The following is an 18,733-nucleotide window of genomic DNA, read 5'->3' as shown; positions in this document are numbered from 1 at the left end:
GCATTAAACCTGTGTATCAATTCTCCAGTAAAATCACCTGGGCTTGGAGAGTTCTTTTTCAAGAGGTCTCAAATTATTAACTATTAATTCAATATCCTTAGTAGTTACAGAGCTATGCAAATTATCTTTTCATCTTGGGTGAGTTGCGGCAGTTTGTGCTTTTCAAGGAATTGGTCCATTGAATCAACCCGTCAAATTTATGTGGGTAGTTATTTACAGTATCATTTTACTGTCCTTTTGATGTCCATGGGGCCTACAGTGATTGCCTTATTTCATTTCCTAATATTCCTAATGTTTGTCTCCTCTTTCTTTGTCGGTCTGTCTTTAGTCGATTACTGATTTTTGCGCGGTTTACCAGCTTCTTTGCTCACCACTTCTTCCGCATCCTGTGGTAGGCACTGCTGGCTGCCTTTCCAGCACTCTTTCTGACCTTCTTCCTATCCCATGGGACCTCACCATCAATCATGGTGGCAATGTGCCTAGCTTAAAATAGCCTTCCTCCCACATGTCTGCCGTCAGGACTGAATTTGACACAGTGATGGCTGATCAGACGTGAAGGCAAGCATGGGGGACTGGGCTTGAAGCCATGTTTCTTCAGCTGGTTTGCCCTTTACCCTCTCTCCCCCCACCATTCCCCTCCCCTTGCCTGGAGCTCCAACCTGGAGGGAGGTGGGGGAGGCTCCTAGGGGAGCTAAGGATGGCAGCTGGGGACCCAGAAGGGACTCCTGTCCTTGGTGATCTCAAGGAGTCACTAGATGTAACACAAGAACAACAAACCTCTCCTTAGGATCTGTAGGTGCACCTATCAAATGCCATCCTGATTCCCATGTCTCTCCCTGCCCCCACCCCGCTCCTCCTGCCATGGAGTATCCTTTCAGCAAATTTCAGTACATGGTAAACAGTGTCATCAGCCTGAAAACGTCTATCTTGCCCTTATTGTTTATAATGGAGCATTATGACATAATTGACATTTATGTTTCCTCGGCACTTAAGAAAATTTTTCTTTCCATTTCTACTACTGATGAAAAGTGGAACTCATTCATCAGTAGGTAATCTGTCTGTGTTCTGTTTTCCTCCTGTAGCTTGTAGGATTTTCCTCTTTACCCATCTTGACCATTGTAGTGAAAATGCAGGTGCGGCATCACTTCAGCTACCCGAGAGTCCCTTCACGGTCAGTCTTTCTCCTTGAAAAACTGGGTTTAGGTTTCTCTTTAAACAGCATCAGACTGAGGTGTTTTCTTTTTTTAAGCAGTAAGGTACATTAATAGTAATATATGACATACTTGGATTTATTTGCCTCTTTTTTTTCCTCTTTGCCTTCTTTTGGATAATTTTTCTCATTCTATTTTTTTCTCAATTTCTTTGGAAGGAAGCACACTCTATGTTTATTTTTAGGATTATTCTAGAAATGTCAGCCTGCCTGTATACCAGAGTCTTTTCTCTCTTCCTGAGTGAGTTTAGTTGATGGCTAGAATTCCAGTCACCTCTCACTTTGGGACATACACACCATAGTTGTTATGTATTCTAAGTAGGTCTTTTTTTACTTCACAACACCTATTTGTTTTATAAGGTCAGTGCCTACTTAAATGTATATTTTCTTTCTCTTAGTTTCTCCTTATATCTCAGATTTTCCACCTTGGAATTGTGGCCCTTCAGTCTGAAGACATGCATTTTTAAAAAAAGGGATCTTCAGCTTTACAGTCTGAAGACATTCATAAAAAAAAAAAAAAAAACAGCTTTATTGAGATATAATACATACCTCATACAATTCACCCATTTAAAGGTACAATACCAAGGCTTGTAGCACATTCACAGACTCGTACAACTACCACCACAGTCCATTTCAGAGTATTTTCATTACCTCAAAATAGATTTTTAGTCTGCTGGTGTTTTCATTACCTCAAAATAGATTTTTAGTCTGCTGGTGTCAAAAATCTCTGGTTTTGTCTAAAAATATTCTGTACTTGTCAGGTATGTTCTTGTCAGGTACAGAATTTTCAACAATTATCTTTGTCTGTTAACACTGATATTAGAAGGTACCATTCCATTAACGCTGGCTGTGGTTGAGACATTTGCTGTGGGCTTGCTCTTTGCAAGATGATATAATCTCTAATTTCAAGATCGTTTCTTGGTCTTTCTGTTCTGACCATTTATTACACTGTGTCCAGGTATGTGCTGGTTTTAAAATCACCCTCAAATTCTTAAAGATTCCACCTCGAGGTGTAATCTAAATCTTCTCCCTCTGAGTGTGGGCTGGATGGAGTGACTTGTTTCTAACAAACAGACTGTGGAGGAATATCACTTCCAAGGCTTGGTCACAATTCCCCCTGCTTTCACTTTTGGATCACTCATTCTGCGTGTGTGATGCCTCTCTAAGCATACCTTATTTCTCTCTCTGCCACCTTTTGGATCTTCAGTTTTAATTCTGATTTATTAATCCCTTCTTCAACTATAAGTTATCATTCAACTCATTCAGTGAGTTTCTTATTTTAATAAACATTCTTTATTTTCAAGATTTCTCATCAGTTGTTTTTTATAACAAATCCCTGTGCTTGAGTTGTGAGGGGGGTCAGTCCCTCTTTGATCTCTCTGGTGATGAAACAAATGCTCATTTCAAAGCCTGTCAGGATGTGACTGCTTTACTTTCTTCCAGCAGAAATTCTCCCACTCCTTGGGTTGTTGGCCATTCTTTATGGCATTGATTGGATTTTCTCAAGCATTTTGTCATTTCTGAGGACCCCTCATGGGTACAGTTTCTGTTTTTCCTTCTCCCTACCTACAGGGTGTCAAGCGGGGGCCTACTTGAGGTGTCTGAATCCTACATTGCACACACAAACATTCTGCTTCCAACTGAAATCCCAGGAGGTGTGAGCATCTTTTCACCCTTTATGCCTAGGAAGGGAAACAGCTCGAGACCCCTAGCTATGCAGAGGGAGCCTGTCTCTAGCCCTGACACCTTGGGGGCATGTCTGATCCCTGTCCCTTGTGGGGGGAATCAGTCCTGGCCTTGTCAGGCACCTACCACTTCGGCCCTTACTTACAGCTGTGACTTTCTGCTCCTTTCCTGAGAATTACCTTCTTAGAGGAGTTGTGTCATTGTACATTCAAGCGTCTGCTTCATTGTATGAGTGTGGCGGTCTGTGTGCACACGCTCATTGCCCTCCATCACCTGATTCCTCAGCACCGTCCACAAGAGCCAGGCCACTGTGTTTCTGGAAACTAGAGGGCGGAATACACTGGGATGTGACCCATGACTGGGGCAGGAGGTTCAACAGGAAATCCAGAAGGAAACTCAAGAGTGTTACCATCCTGGAGGAGATGAAGTAAATGGTCACAGGTACCTGGAGTCAGCCTTGTGGTCAACTGGTCATTCTGGACAGTAAGCTCCACATGGGAGGCTCATGGTCCTAAAGCCGGGGGCCCAGGATCCAAGGCCACTCCCGACATCCAGGCTACAATATCCCAGTGGTGAGCAGAATGGGCCACCTTTCCCCATGAAGGGGCCCTGTCCCAGGGAAGCCAGAGTCCAGCTCTGACAAGTGAAGGGGGAAGAGGGCTTTCTGGGGCTGAGTGGATGTGAATGAACGGTGCCGGGACCTCGAATCTGTGATAGCCTGGAGTTGAGGCTTGCCTGGATGCAGCGCACCCCTGTCAGGGGCCCAGTCTCCTCTCTCTCTCTCTCACTGTCAGGGGGTCTACAGAGGACCACAGCGAGAACCTCTCCAAGGTGTCCCGCAGATTACCGTGAGGTCTATAACTGTCACCTGAGGGCTTTGAGATGATGACCGCTAACCAAGGACTGGGCCAAGAGCTAGATGTCGGAAGGTCAGGCCTGGGCCTTCCCCACCCCTCCAACCTCAACACACTCGGCCCAATATAGGGCCTCCTCACAATAAGCATCACCTCTGTAGCTGCCCTGCCTTGGGGCCCAAACTCAAAACATCCCCAGTATTCAGACGGTTTTCTGCCACACACAGGGGTCAGCGTGTTTCTATTTCCAGATAGAAAAAGAAGCTCAAAATACACAGAACAAGCACAGATACAGCGTGCCCACAGGGCTGTTGTAGCCTCTGCCCCCACTCACCATGGAGGGGGCCCTTCAGGAGACAAGGAGCTGACCTCACCCCAGTGGGATGGGTGGGGCTCAGACTGCGAGGCAGGGAGTCAGTTCTGAAGGCAAACTGGAGGTGATGGCAAGCCCAGTCCAAGACCATCCTCCTGTAAGACAGGCCTGGTAGCGGGCGAGGGGCCAGGGCACGGCTCAGTCGGAGTCACAGGCCTCTTGCTCGGAGGCGGCGGTGGTGGCCACTGCAGAGGCCAGGTTCTCCTCCTGGCCCTTCAGCCTCTCACCTGGATGGGGGGCAGATAGGAGGCGTGGAGAGGGGCACGTGCGAGCGCCGCCACCCAGAGGGCAGGGAACCCCGCCGTGCCGGGCCCCTGCACTTACGGATCAGCTCAGCGATGGCCCTCTGGGTCCGCTTCTCCAGCTTCTCCAGTTTCTTGGCCACATCTCTCTTGAGGTCCCTGGAGCAGGGAGGCGGGAAGAGGCGGAGGCTGAAGGCTGGCCCGGTGTGGCCCTGGGGCTCCCTCACCTCCGACAGCCCCTCTGGCATTAGGAACCACAGTGGTGTGCCCGAGGTCAGGGTGCCCCTCTCTCTCCCTTTCTGTATCCTCCAAAACCCAGCAGCAGCCACCCGTCGCAGCCCCAGGGAGGCAGGGGCTAGCACCACGACCCGCCCAGCCCAGGGGGCTGAGGCAAGGCGTGCAGGCCAGATGGTTCCCAGGGCCCCCCTCGGTCTGTTCCCCTTGGTCACCGTCAGGGAGTGACGCGCCCCGGCCCACTGGGGGTCCTGCTCTGCCTCTGGCCCCAGTTCCCCTCACCCCCAGGAACTTCCACGCGTGCATACACAGCCTCTTCCCCCTGGTTTGGGGTTTCCGAGCACATGCGCCCCATCCTTTGTCTCATCAAATTAGAATGCCTTCAGCTGGTGCTGCAGTAGACACAGAACTGCAAGCCAGACGTGGGGGGGCCGGTACCTCTGGCCCAAGGTGAACACCCAGCCCTTGTGAGACCGCCTTCTCAGCCCAGTCACAGGGCCGCCAGGACAGTGAGGATTCCCATTTCACAGAAGAGGGAACCGGGATCAAAGGTGGACAGGCTAGCTGGTGGCAGAAGTGGGGCAAAGCCTACACCTGCCCTTCCCGTCATCTTGCCTCCACCTTACAGCTCCCTGAGGACAAAGGTCAGCCTTGTTCAGATGGAGCTCTCTGAGGCACGGAGGGCCCTCATTCCTTCGGAAGGGACTTTTTGGAGGGGACTGCTGAAGCCCCTCTGCCTGAGCCCCGCCCCACCGTCAGGGGTCCATGCCCCGCCACGCCCCTCATTCTCCACTTACATCCTTCTCAGCACAGACGTCAGACCGTAATTATACCCCACGGCTGCCTGTCTCCACTGCCTGCCTCCCGCTGCGAGCCCATGCCGGACACCAAGAACATCCCAGTCAGTCTACACTGGTCGCACGCGGGCAACACTCACCAATCCGGCTTCCGGGGTGCGAGGTTGGCCAGGTCCTGGGAGGGAGCAGACACGTGTCAGCGCCGGAGGGGCTCAGGAGACGGGGGACAGGGGTAGGAAGAGGGGAGGAAGGGGAGCAGAGGGCCGAGGGGAAGCAGGGAGGTAGAATGGGAAGAAGGAAGTGAGGAGAAGGAAGGGTGAGTGAGGAGAGCAGGTGGGAAGGAGAAAAGGACCCGCGGAAGCCGCAGAGGACAGCGCCACCGCCAGGCACTCACCACCTCCTCGATGACCGGCTCTGGCTTGGCGGCCTCCAGCTGCTCCTTCACCTTCTCTTCCACTAGAGGGCGCAAGACACCAACGGATGCCGGTCGGAAACCAGCCACCACTCCCCGCTGTGGCCAACTGCAGCCGCGGGTCCCGAGAGGCCCTGCGCTTTCTTGCCCCTGCCTCTCCCCTCAGCCCCTAACTCCCTAGAGGCAAAGAACTTGCCAAAGCAGCTCTGGAGGATTAGATATGTGCCCTCAGGGCCCAAGGAGATGGGGAAGCAGGCTGGGGGGTGTGTGTGTGGCTGAGTAGCTAACACTTTATTCTTTTATAGGATGTGTACTTATTAATTATTAAAATTAAAAATCAAAGAATAAAAACCGAGCCAGAGTCATGGATCTGCATGATAAGAAGCACCCAGCATCCCCCGCGTGGATGGCTGTGGACAGGCCGCAGCTGGCCCGACGCTCCCCATCCAGGGGTGACTGAGCCAGGCCCCTCAGCCCATCAGCGAGGACACCTCTCCCCACCGTCTGTGCCCCAGCGCTGCCACTCCCAGAGCTGGGTGGGTGTCTGCCTGCCCACTGCTCTCCAGGAACCTGGACGGTCAGCCCCTCTCTCTGACCCCCCAAGGGCCCAGAGGACCCATCCTCCTGTTCCTGCTGTCCAAGGGCCCAGGGCCATGTCCGCCTGCAAGGCAGGGTGTGAGCAGGGCGAAGCAGGCGTGACAGGACGCTTCAGTGCCCTGACTGCTGCTACTTGTCCATCCGCCGTGAGACGGTGATGGAGGGTCCCGGAGGCCCAGCTTCCAACCCAGGCACTGCCAGTTATTCTCCAGGAGAGAGTGACACCTGCCAAGGAGGAGGCGGCCGACAGGGCCACAGAGCCCACCTACCTGCAACTGGCTTGGCCTGGGGCACCCTCCTCTTCTTCAGGTCCTCATCCTCTGGGACATAGTTCCGCAGCCTGAGTTCCCTAAAGGGCAGCGAGAACAAGCAGAGAGGAAGTAAAGTGCGTGCAGGACACAGTCTCGTTCATCTCTTACACTTGCAGGCTGGCATGAGATGAAGACACAGGAGCTGGTTACTTCCCTACTTTGCTCTCTCTGCAGATGACCTGGGACAGGTGGACAGCATGGGAATAGAAGCATCTCTGAGCCTCAGCCTCTCATCTTCCCGTTAGCAGCCGGGCTGCATGCTCTCCTAAAGCCCCCCGTGCAATGTAGGTACTCGAACAGAGCTGGGGCCAGGGGTACCCGGAGAGCATTCACTCTGTCTCTCCAGCACTGTCTCCACTGGACAGCTGTGGGAACTGAGGGTCAGAGAGTTTGCACCAGTTTTAGAGGGTCACATAGCAGTGGTTGCAGCATGAGACAGGGAAGCTACGACTCCAAGGACGGACCAGAGCTCTTGGGCTGAGTTACTCCTAAAAGGGAAATCAGTGGTCACCCACTGGTTCCCCAAGCCCGCTTCCTACTCACAGTCTTCATGCCCCGGAGCCTCAGACACATGTGGCAAGGGTCTGGTGTGCTGGGAGTGGCCAGCCAGGGCTGAGGGAACAGGCATGGCAGTGTGCAAGGCCGGGAAAGCCACGATCCGCCTGGACGGCCGTGAGAAGTTCACACAGCTCACTCCGGCACGAGGGCTTGAAAATCTAGCAGGGCCGACCCCGTGACCTCTATGAAGAGGCAGCGGCCACGAGGAGCCAGAATCGCACACTGGGATTGGCCACCGACGGTGGAGTTGTTTTCCTCGCATCTCCTCGGGCAAGGCGGGCTGTACCGAATGCTCCCCGGAGGCCTCCCTGGCTCAGCAGCTCATCTGATGCCAACCTCCACACACAGCAGCCCGCACATGGGCCGGGCCCTCGGCTAACTCCACAGGGCAGCAGAGAGAGAGAGGTCCTGGGAGCTGCTGCTTAATAAAAGCACGACAGAGACACTGGGCCAGACCCGCCACGCCCTGGGGGAGGCAGAAGTGCCCCCGCAACCTGTCAGCCAGATGGGACTAGATGTGGGTCCTCCTTCCCCACGAGCTCTTCTGAGCCCTCCCTGCACTGCTGGCCCCTTGGAAGTCCTGGGAACATTTCCCCAACAGGAGACCTCTGCACTCTCTCATCTAGGGGACCCTGTGTCCGTGCCAGGGAGATGTGGCTGGTTTCTCCAGCTGCGGCACAGGCAAGCTCAAGTGAAGGAGTCCAGAAGGTGTGTGTGGCTACACAAATCAGCAAGGGGCATGGCCTCAACTCGGGGCTTTTGTGACGCCAAATCAGTCCCCTGTTCACCAGCCTCATTTGCCCTCTGCCAGAGCCCCCATGGCCTGCAGTCCTGGGACTTGGCTAAAGCCCCATGTCCTGGGGCCGTACCAGCCAGGCTGGTGTGGAAGAAGCCTGCTGCCTACCCCCAAGGTCTGCCTTCTCTATGGAGCAGGGACACCGCCCTGAACCCCATCCTCTAATGCCTGCGTCAGGCTGGGAGTAAATGCCAGGTCACTGAAGCACTGGGGGAGAAAGTGGGGCAGGATCGGTAAGGCTGGCTTTCATTTATAACAGGGTGGGGAGAAAAGCAGAAGAGAAACTGGGTGTGGGAAGAAAACTGCAGGGATTAGTGAGAATAAAAAAACCCCTGCCACTCTCAGAAACTGGCTCCAGGGTCCAGGGTCCTGAGATGAGGAGAGAGGAGAGTCTGGTGGGAGCTGAACCCCAAGCTCACAGCACCCACACCCCCAGCACCCCCTGGTGCCCAGGCTTCAGAAGACCGGCTGGTATGACGGGAACACAGCGGGGGACAGGGAGGGGCCAGAGGCAACAGGCAAGAGCAGCATCAGCCGGTGGGCTGGCTGCTCCGCGACCACCCGCCCAGCAGCCGAGCCGCCCACCATTCCCCGTCCTCCCCTAGAGCTGAGCACTGGTCACGCAGTCAAGAACACCTGGGGCCCAGCCTCTGTGGGACTACCCATCCTGAGCTCCGATTTCCACACTTGTAAACAAGGAGGCCTGCTGGGTGGAGCGCGGTTCAAGCCCTGATTCACTCAGCTGAGCGCTAATGAGGAGACTGACCCACACTGATGTCCATTTAACTGCTCCTCCCGCCCCACCCCGATTACTGCCAAATGGCGAAAGTCTCTGGACAGAGTTCACAGGGCACTCGGTGCTGCTCTAGGATCTAGCCTTTCTAACAAAGGACCAAGGTTGAATTCCCCCCTTCTGCAACTTAAATTAAAAAAAAAAAAGTGGGGGTGGGAAATTCACTCTTCTGGAGGCCACTAGAGCCACACGCTGGTTCTGCTACTCCAATTTCACGTTTTTAGAAAATTTTTGTAACCCCCATTTTAGAATGAAGTAGCTGCTCAGGGAAGGGGGTGAAAAGAGCCCTATTCTACTAACACTGTAGAAGTGAAAGAGTGACAGTCACTTAGTCGTGTCTGACTCTCTGCGACGCCATGGACTGTAGCCCGCCAGGCTCCTCTGTCCATGGGATTTTCCAGACGAGAATGCTGAGGGTAGCTGTTCCCTTCTTCAGGGGATCTTCCTGACCCACGGATCGAACCCGAGTCTCCCTCATTGTAGGCAAATTCTTTACCATCTGAGCCACCAGCCTGGGCCCAAATCCCAGCTCTGATGCTTCTGAGACAGGATGGGAAGGCTCCTGCTTTCACTGGGCTCCATAGGAAAATCAAGGATATCGTTTCTCTTGAGGTTGTAGATGACACGGACTGTGGACATCAACACTGGACAGAGCGGCGCCCTGCGGAGCAGGGGTCAGCCCTCCCAGGAGCCCCCCTGCTGCTCTGGAAGCCCTCTCCCAAGCCCTGAGTGCTCTCTGCCTGCCAGGATGGGACGAAGGCAGACTGTCCCGAAGGCAGATGGGAACGAACAGCCCCGCGGACACATGCACGGCCTACAGAGGCTTCTCGAAGTACTGCCCCCGCAGGTGGCAAGTTGCCCACAGCGTGGCAGGGGTGTGCCCGTCACACACCACGGGGCAGGGTGGGCCAGCGGGGGGCCAGCCAGAGAACAGCCTCCTACGTGCCTCCCGGCGAGTCCTGGGGCGGGACGACGTCACTCGGGGGCGGTGGGAGGGGGCCTCTCTGATCCTCACTGCCCCATTGCCACAGTGCTCAGCGGAGCAATGTCAGCCGAATCAAGCTCACGTCACCAGTCTGTGAGATGCCCTGGTGCAGAGCCACCACCCTGGGGACCCAACTGGCGGATGGGAGAAGGCCTGGCACTGACCAACCTAAAGGGCTCGGGCGCTGGGCCAGAGCTGGGCCGGGCCTCAGCTGGGCTGGGACCTTTCTCCACACGGGAGTTGGAGAACCGGTTTTCCATCCCCAAGAGGGAAGGTGAATGGCCTAGTTCCTTCTGCGGTACATGATGCTCACCCAGGGTGAACCGCCATCCCTGAGCGGTGACTGCTCTGGCTGGGTGCTGACCACGATCTTAAGCCAGGGCTGTGGGGGCTGAGGGTTTGGGGCTGGCTTGTTCAGACACTCAACAGGACACGCTCCCCCGCCCCGTGCCCAACGGAGTGTGCAACGCCACCCGTTTCCCCCCTCCTGCCTGGGTGGCCATGCCTGTCGGCCATAAGCCCTACCCTCGACATACCTCCACGGCACACACCAGCCGACTTGCCATCAGGAGGAAGTGACTGAGGGCTTACGAAAAACACAAGCAACTGACATGAGTGTCCCTTTCTGTGGCCAGGTTTCCAGGGCTGCCAGATCACCTCTTCTCTAGGCGGTAAGCACGGGGGAAGGAGGGCTGGGAGAGCAAAGACCCAGCCCAGAGGAGAAGCGGGGGTCCTCCTGGGGGTGGGAACATGTCTTTCCTTCATATAGCACCTGGTTGGCCTTTGGGGAACAGACTCTCACTAAATGGGGATTTGGTTGTAGGGGAATGGGGCTGGATTTATCCTGAAGAGAGTAAGAAAAAAAAATGTTTTCAAGATATTCTGAGCTATAGATTCCATGTAATACAAATTGAAACTCTAGCAAACTTTTTATTTATTTATATTAGCTTATCATTATTCTTAATAAGTAGGCAATAATAGACACATGTGCTTAGATGATGATGACATTCTGAAATTTTAAGAGGAACTGACATGAGACAGTGTGTCCCTCCCACCCTCTCTGAAATACCCACAGACGGGGCCACTCAGGACTGGGTTAAGACAACAGCGGGTGGGGTACCTCATCCAAAAAGCACCCCCTTCCTCTCCCAGTTTCCACAATGTGTCACTCCCCCTCGGTCACGATTTACTCTGTCACCTTCAGCAAGCTTTTCAAGTAGATGTTAACAAGCTGACTCTCAAATCCATAAGGAAATGTTGTGAAGTGGTTGGCCTCCAACTAATAAAATAAAATTAAAAAAAAAAAATCCATAAGGAAAGCCAAAGGAACTAAAACAGCCACGGTTTCAAAAAGGTCTCCGCGGACAGTTGGGCCGGAGCACGGGCAGAGAGGAAGGTGGGTGATTCCCCAGCAAGGCCGGTGAGGGGCGAGGCACTGGGGTGCCTGCCTCTACTCCTGCTGGACTTTCCCATTTCCTCAGCCGCCACCCCTGACCCTGCACTGTATCTGGGTAGATGACCGGATCTGAGAAATGACTCAGGCTCCAGCCAGCAATCAAAAGCCTGAGGACTAACCAGAAGGAAACCAAAGGGTCTCTCAGCAGTTACCACAGAAAGGGGGAGACTGTGCAGACACCCACTGCCGAGCCCCCAAGCCTGTGGTCACTTGGCAAAAAAAAAAGCAACGACCTGGCCTTCGTCTCTGTCACCCCCGAGGGGTGCACAACGTGCCGGGGGGCTGAGGCCCACCGAGAAACCACGGAGCCCAGAGCTGGGGTGACCAGGGTCCCCGCACCAGCACGGAGCGTCACCAGCCTCAGCGCAGGGCCGTCGCCACCTCTGAAGACAAGGGAGGCGGCGAGAACCCCACAGGGCTTCCGTGAGGACGGTGTGAACACACTTTGCAAAGTGTGAAGTCACACACGTGCAGACACACAAGCGCCCCTGTGGGCTTGAAAAGGCCCCATCTCGTCTGAGATCGGCACCTGAACGCAAAGGCGCAGGCGAGGCGCCGGTCCCCAGGGAGGGTTCCACTCACCCCGGCGGAGGAGGCCGGGGCAGGCTGCGGCGTTGGGAAGTCGCCGGCCCAGCTTTCTCTGGGGGGCACCGCTCCCCTCCTGCTGCACCCCCTCAAAGCACAGCTCACCGGGATAAGCTTTCTCAGGGCCTCAGTCGAGGGGACTTCCCTGGTGGTCCAGCGGCTGAGACTCCACACTCCCAATGCACGGGGCCCAGGGTTCAATCCCTGGTCACGGGGCTCTAGATCCCATATACCGCAACTAGGACCCAGTGCAGCCCAATAAACCAATATTAAGGGGAAAAAAAGATCCAGTCCTCACAGTGAGCAGGAACCCAGGCTGATGGCCAAAGCAGAGGCTGACACACCAAGGAGAGTCTGGACCTGATTCTGGGGTTGCTGAAGAACCATGTCACCCCAAGTATTTTAGAAGAGAGTGAGGAGACATAACATGAGGGGTCTGGTGGCTAAAAAAACAGCTGGTGGCTGAAAGTCAGATAGTCAATGAGGGCAAGGGTGCAGAAAAGGTTCCGACAGTAAGACTGTCCTGGCTGAACAAGGGGGCCACGGGGTGGAGAGGCAGCAACAGGACAGGGACTGAACGCCGCCGGGACGATGTGGAAGCCGACAGGTCCGGGACGAGAGCTGAGTGCAGGCCTTACCTGTGCTTCTCGCCTTCCTCCTCCCCTTCTCTGAGCTGCTTGGTGCTTGGCTCCCCGTCTTCCTTGTCCTGCAAAGCAAGGGAGAGAAACCGCTGCTCAGATGAACACCCCTCCTTCCAGTCCGCACTGCCCAGGCAGTTAACGGAGAACAGGACGGCCTGGCGAGGACCAGCCTGTGGTTCCAGCCAAGCCCACGCTTGCTGTAGCTGACAGGCACCATGCTGGAGCTGCCCTTGCACCACTCAGCTCCCCCAGGAGAATTTAAAGCCCCTGACCCCAGCCCAGGCCCAGACCCAGGGTAGCCCTCAGCGTGCATGTGCAGGAAGAGCTGGAAGGTCCTGGGTGCTGAAAGATGATGCTGGTTAGGGTCGAGGAGCGCCCCCACTGGCAGGCCACCAGCCACCCTCACGGGTCTGGATAGAGCCACCCTCAGGAGTCGGGAGGGACAGAGCAAAGATGAGTCACTGGGAGCCAGGGCAGGACAAAAGTTCATGCCTCCTGAAACCCCTCCAGGCCAGAGGCTTCTCCAGAGATACCGATCTGGCTCCCTGCAGGAGAAGCATCACTCAAGTTAGGACCAGGGTTGTACAAGTTCATTCTTGCAATGTATTAAAGGGGGCAGAGAGGAAGGGAACTGATTTGAACTTTCTATGGGAACAATTTCTTCTAAATCTGGTTCTTAAAAAAAAAAAAAGTACTTATTTGGCTGTGACAAGTCTTAGTTGCAGCACACGGGAACTTCCACCTTTACCGTGGCAAGCATGTGAACTCTTGGTTGCAGCATGTGGGATCTAGTTCTCTGACCAGGGGTTGAACCTGGACCCCTGCCTTGGGAGCATGGAGTCTCAGCCACGGGCCCACCAGGGAAATTCCTAAATTTGGTTCTTTTATCTTCCTTGGCACGCCTGGACTGCCTTCCCCCACACCACCATCCTCCCCAACCTCTTTGCAGGTCTAGAGAAGCCATGTTCATCTCAACCCTGATGGAATACGCTTCTTCTCCAGGTACACCAAGGGCCAGGGCAGAAAGTCACCCCCATGCTGTTTCTACCTGCAGCAGGAAATATCTTCCTGGGCTTCCTTCCTTACCCCATGACCATGGCAGCTGGATCAGACCTGCCTGCAGACAAGTGAACATAGAGCATGCTCTCGCATACGCGGGCCCCCGCCCCGAGTGCCTGTCCTGAGAGGCCCTGGGACACAGCCCTGAGTGGGGTGTCCCTGCTCGCCAGGGCTGGCCCTCCAGAGGGAGTCCTTGTGCCCTTGATTACCAGCCGTGATCTGCCTTTGACTCGCTGGAGCATGTTCCGAGGAGACAATTGGAAGCCCCTGTGACGGGGAACCTGCTGCCAGGGAGGGAAGAACATATAAAGTCTAAGTAAAACAGTTGCTTGGGTCACCTCTCCTAGAAGTTTGTTTATGCTACTGACAACGGCCTCCCCAAGGGTGGCACTCGCATTATGAGTCACTTCCTGCCAGTGTTTGTCGTGGAGACCCTGGGAGCCACCAGACTGCGCCACCAACCCCGGCTGGGAGGTCTGGACCGGAGAAAGGTTTCTGCAATGTGAACACCTGGCTCTCAACCCAGGTGGCTCAATCTCCTGGGGAGGAGGCGGCAGGAATGAATGGCAGCAGCTACATGAGTGAGGTCAACATGGGTCTGTGGGGTTGGGGGTGGGAGGCTTCCTACCTTCCTACCAATGGGTGGGCAGAATGCAGGTGTCATAGGATGGGGAGATAGGAGCAGGAAGGGCATTCCCAGAGGGGACCTAGCTTGAGCTTGAGCTTGAGTGGGTGTGTTCTGAAGAACACACAGGTGGTTGGAGCAGATACATGAAGGTAAGGTTGTCAAGGCAGGTGGGGGCGGTCACACAGGGCTCTGGCCAGTGTTCTTAGGCAACGGGAGCCAGAGGAGACTGGGGGGAAGGAACTACGGGGGGGAAGGACCAGAAGCCTGTCCCAGGAACCTGCTGACGAGGCAGAAGCAGGTTTGGTGATGGCCAAAGAGATGGGAGAGCAGAGTATAAACTCTTAACTAAGACAGAAGTCAGGGCTCCCCGTGTGGCTTCCCGCCTGCGGACACCCCTCCCTGACAAATGCTAGTGATTACACAAGCCAGCGGAGCCTGGCAGCCTACAGTCCAAAGGGCTGCAAAGAGTCGGACACGATTGAAAGAGACTTAGAACACACACACACAAGCCAGAAGCCAGGACAATCAAACTCCTTCCTAGTTGCCAGCCAATGGACTCCCAGACGGCTGGAGGTCCTGCCTCAGGGAAGGAGGTGATGGGGACACACACACCCCCGGACAGCAAGGACAGAGGTGAGAGAACAGCAAAGGCTCGGCTTTCCCCAAGCCCCCAGCAAGGCTTCTTTCCCCGCGGGCTCTGTTAACCTGGGCCAGCTGGGGGCAGAGGTTGGGGCGCTGTGGGAACAGCCTTTGGGAGCCAGTCCTTTGCAAACCCCATGCCCGTTTCCCAGCCCCTGAGCAAGAATAAACTCAGCAGCATGTCTGTCACCACCCTCCTGGGGTCCCGGAGACACTCGAGTGTCTCGGCAAAGGCCAAGTTACTCATTAATAAGTGAGGGAACACCCAACGATCTAAATGACATTTACAGAAAATGTCTGGTGGGCGGCTGCGGCAGTGGTGCAGGCTGCGGACGTCAAGGAAGCCTCCTCTAGTCAGGGATGCTGTGTGACGGCAGGGACTCAGGAACGGTATCCATGTGTGTTGGGGGGCAGTGGTGGGAGCGGGTGAACCAGTGAACAGGCCACACAAAGGTGCGCTGCAGTCACCCGCTCAAAGGCTACTCGGGTAGCATGGTGAGCGTCTATGACGAGGGAATGGCTTCGGGGAGACCCTGGCCTGGCTCGCAGCACTTGGCAAGGTGATAGGAGGGACCGGCCAGCCTCATGGTCCACTCAGCCTGGGAGACTCTCGAAGACCCTCAGAACTGAAGCACTCACAGGGCCGCCGCCTTTTAAGTCCTCAATTCAACGCACGGGGGAAGCTGACAAATGGCCATTAGGGAAAGGAAAGATTGGCGCAGGGTCACAGAACGTGTCAGCACTGGCTGTGGGTCTGCATCGAGGTCTTCCTGAACCCAGCCCTGCATTCCTGCCAAGGAGATGGGAGAGGCACTTAGTTTCTAAAAACAGCTCTGGCCTCAGTCACTTTTGCCACGCTCCCCCCGGCGGATCAGATCTGGCCATATGCGATTAGACCAGTCACAGCCAGCCTGGGCCTACGTCCACGCCCTGGAGGACACCCAAGGGTGTGCAGGCAGACGGCCCGGGGCATCCCAGGGGATCTAGAGACTCCTCACCCGCCCCCAGACCCTTCAATCCAACTCATTGCCTAGCTTCTCCGACACACACCTTCCCCAAACTCCCACCCTTCCCCCTCCTTCCAACCCCATGTCCTACCCCGCACCCACGGTCCCCACCGCAGCCAAGGCCACAGCGACCCCACTCCGCTCTGGAGAACACGGCGGCCTGCTGCGTCCTCTCCTCGCCTTTCTAATCCCTCTCCCCTACCTCCCTCTGCACCTTGTCCATCCACATGGGGCCTGTGCTCTTCTCAAAGCTCTCACTGGTCCCCACACCCACCGGACAAGCTCCGGACAACAGCACTCCCCTCGCAGCCTCCCCAGGCCCAGCCCACTCCCTGTAGCCCGTCCGCACTGGCCTAGTCCACACCCTGGACCCTTCATCTCAAGTCCTGTCCATTCTGATAACTGCAAAGAAGGCCTACCCTCTGGCCAGTCTAGATGCCAGCTCAAAGGCCACCTCCTCAAGGCCGCCTTCTGAGGTGACCGGGCTCTGCCACTCCTCTGGGCCCGGGACACGGGCCTGTGGTCATTCCTACGCATCATCGGCCCCCTTCCTCAAGCCCCTCTCGGTGAGGGGCTGTCTCCCGGACCCCCTCCAGGCATAGCCTCGAACTGAGACTAGATCACCTTCATGAACTCTTTGCCAACTTACTCTCCTCACCAACTCCAGAAGAGCCAAATTCTTACAACACGGGTGGCTGCAGGGCAGGGCCTGGCCTGGACTGGGGTCCTCCCCACAGCCCACCCGTCCGCTCCTGGAGGTGCCCCACATTTCTGACCCCAGCCCAGGTTTCCACACGAAAGCCCCATCCCCGCTCTCACCCTCCTCAGAGCCCACAGGAGGAAGGTGCCATGGAGGCAGGACTTCAGGGGTTCTCAAAAACAGCCCTGCCCCAAACAGAGCCTGACTAACCTGTTTCATAACGCCTGAAATCCTTTCGCCAGGAATAACACTTTTACAAATAAAATTAGTGTTGTGCAAGATTGGTGTTATTTCTACTTTAAACATATGATAAGAATTCATCTTGGCCTGAAGCTTTCCTTTGTGAGGTTTCAGGCAAGAGGCTCATTACATTTCCTCTTTCTTCTTGAGTCAATCGTATTATATAGTGTCTATCAAGGAAATTTCCATTCATGCTGAAATTACTGGCCAAAGTCACTTATAATATCCTCATATTATCCTTTAAATGTCTGCAGGATCTGTGGTGATATCCACTGATACTGATAATTTGTGTTTTTTCTCTTTCCTTATTAGACAAGGTGGAGATTTATCAATTTGGGGCTATATTCAGACGGTGCTTTGTGGCGGTGGCTGTTTTTAATTTTGGGGCCATCCCTGATCGAGGGACTAAGATCCCACATGGCATGTGGTGCAGATAAATTTAAAAGAGAGAAAGAAAACAGGCTGCAAACCTTAGTCCCCTAAGAAGAGGGGAAAGTGGCTCCGGTTTGAGCCGTTCCAGCCCCAGCTTGGCCCAGGGTAGGGAAAAGTCACAGAGAGACGGGCCCAGACGCCAGGAGCGGGCAGCAGGAGGGGACTGACAATGTGGAGGGTGAATGCGGCATGTCCCACAGCACCACCCTGCCACACATCCTCAGAGCCAGGGCACCCTGGTTGGGGGCAGGGACTTCCCGTCAGGGGCAGCTGCGGCAGGAGCTGTGTGCCAAGGGCACTTGGGGGTAGGGAAGTCACCCAGAGCCTGACTCATCCCGAGGAGGCCATGATAAGGGCCACCATGCCTGGATACAGACGCTGCACGGCCCTCTGCTGCACAGAGATGGGGGAATGGGTGGGCAGGGGAGGGTCCGAGCCTTGTGGGCAGTGATCCACGTGGGCTGCAGGGGCCCTGACTCTGGGCCCTGGCACTCAGTCTACTGCTGGGACCACCTGGCCGGTGTGCCCACTGTCTGCCCAGGAGACGGGGAGATCCCTGAAGGCAGATGCTTGCCTTACCCACCTGTACCCTTGGGCCTGACACTGCCTACAGAAGGCACAGCTCATGGGCTGACACCTTGCTGTGGGACCTTGGCCAAGTCATTCAACCTCTCTGGTCTGGACTTCCTCATCTATGAAAAGCATGACGATCACACCAACATCATGGCTCTGTTATAAGAAAGAAATGATCAGGGAAGAAAGAGGAAGGCCTGCAGCTTGGGTGATAAGACGGCAGACCCCAAGGGCAGGAAGGGAAGGGCTGAGGAGAAGCCGCGAGGCCACAGGCCCAGACTGCTGGCACCTGCGGAGGTCATGAGGAGTGTTCACTTTCACTGTCTCCACCAGGCCTTCTCTGCAGTCCCGAGAGCATTAAAATGTCTGCTTCACAAACACGGCAGAAGGCGGGTCAGACAACCTGCAAGGGGGGGACAGGCCTCCCGTTCCCCTGGGCTCAGAGCTCCACCAGGAATCAGAGGTCAGCAGGGGAGGGTGGGGACTAACGGCCCCAGAGCCGCCCAGGCTCTCAAGGGTGCGGACATTCCCCAAAGGCTTGTGATCGGAGAGAACAAAGCTGCAGGGAGCGGAGGGCTGGGAGGACAGAAAGGGAGCAGGAGATAAGGCTGCAGATAAGAGCCCGGAACTAGGTCAGGGCCGGGGGGAACAGAACAAGGGGGTGCCTGAAGCAGGAGGACTCAGAGATGACTGAAATCCTGACCGGGACTCACCGGGAGAATGAAGGCGCCTGAGACAAAAACGGCGCCAGGGCTGAGGGGACAAAGAGAAAGGGTGCGGTGGCTTTCAGGATGTCTAGGGTTGAGGCCCGATGCCTGGACTCTGATGATGGCCGGCGCGGACACAGGCTGAGGTTCCAGCACACGGCCTCGCCCTGGACAACTGCTGACATCCTGCATGTGGCAGAGAAGCGTGGGGAGGTGGC

General features: G+C 55.4%; 1 protein-coding gene across 2 annotated transcripts in view; it reads right to left on the bottom strand.

The window, feature by feature from the left end:
• Positions 1-1,717: 1,717 nt before the first annotated feature.
• CCDC12 (coiled-coil domain containing 12) overlaps positions 1,718-18,733 on the bottom strand; it is a 39,330-nt gene continuing 22,314 nt past the window's right edge. Inside the window, exons 2-8 of one of the 2 annotated variants that reach the window (XR_010663011.1) lie at positions 12,528-12,595; positions 6,675-6,754; positions 5,791-5,852; positions 5,537-5,571; positions 4,448-4,524; positions 1,900-4,350; positions 1,718-1,861 (exon numbers count right to left, since the gene is read on the bottom strand). Coding sequence is in view for 1 of the 2 variants with exons in the window: in XM_065933856.1 (XP_065789928.1) it covers positions 4,262-4,350; positions 4,448-4,524; positions 5,537-5,571; positions 5,791-5,852; positions 6,675-6,754; positions 12,528-12,595 (411 nt within the window). In the remaining variant the exon portion in view is untranslated. Of the gene's footprint in view, positions 4,351-4,447; positions 4,525-5,536; positions 5,572-5,790; positions 5,853-6,674; positions 6,755-12,527; positions 12,596-18,733 lie in introns of both variants that reach the window. The other variant, XM_065933856.1, reaches the window with a different exon arrangement.

Source organism: Muntiacus reevesi, chromosome 4 (genome assembly GCF_963930625.1).
Source record: "Muntiacus reevesi chromosome 4, mMunRee1.1, whole genome shotgun sequence".
NCBI lineage: Eukaryota > Metazoa > Chordata > Mammalia > Artiodactyla > Cervidae > Muntiacus > Muntiacus reevesi.
This window is presented reverse-complemented; position numbering and strand designations above follow the sequence as displayed.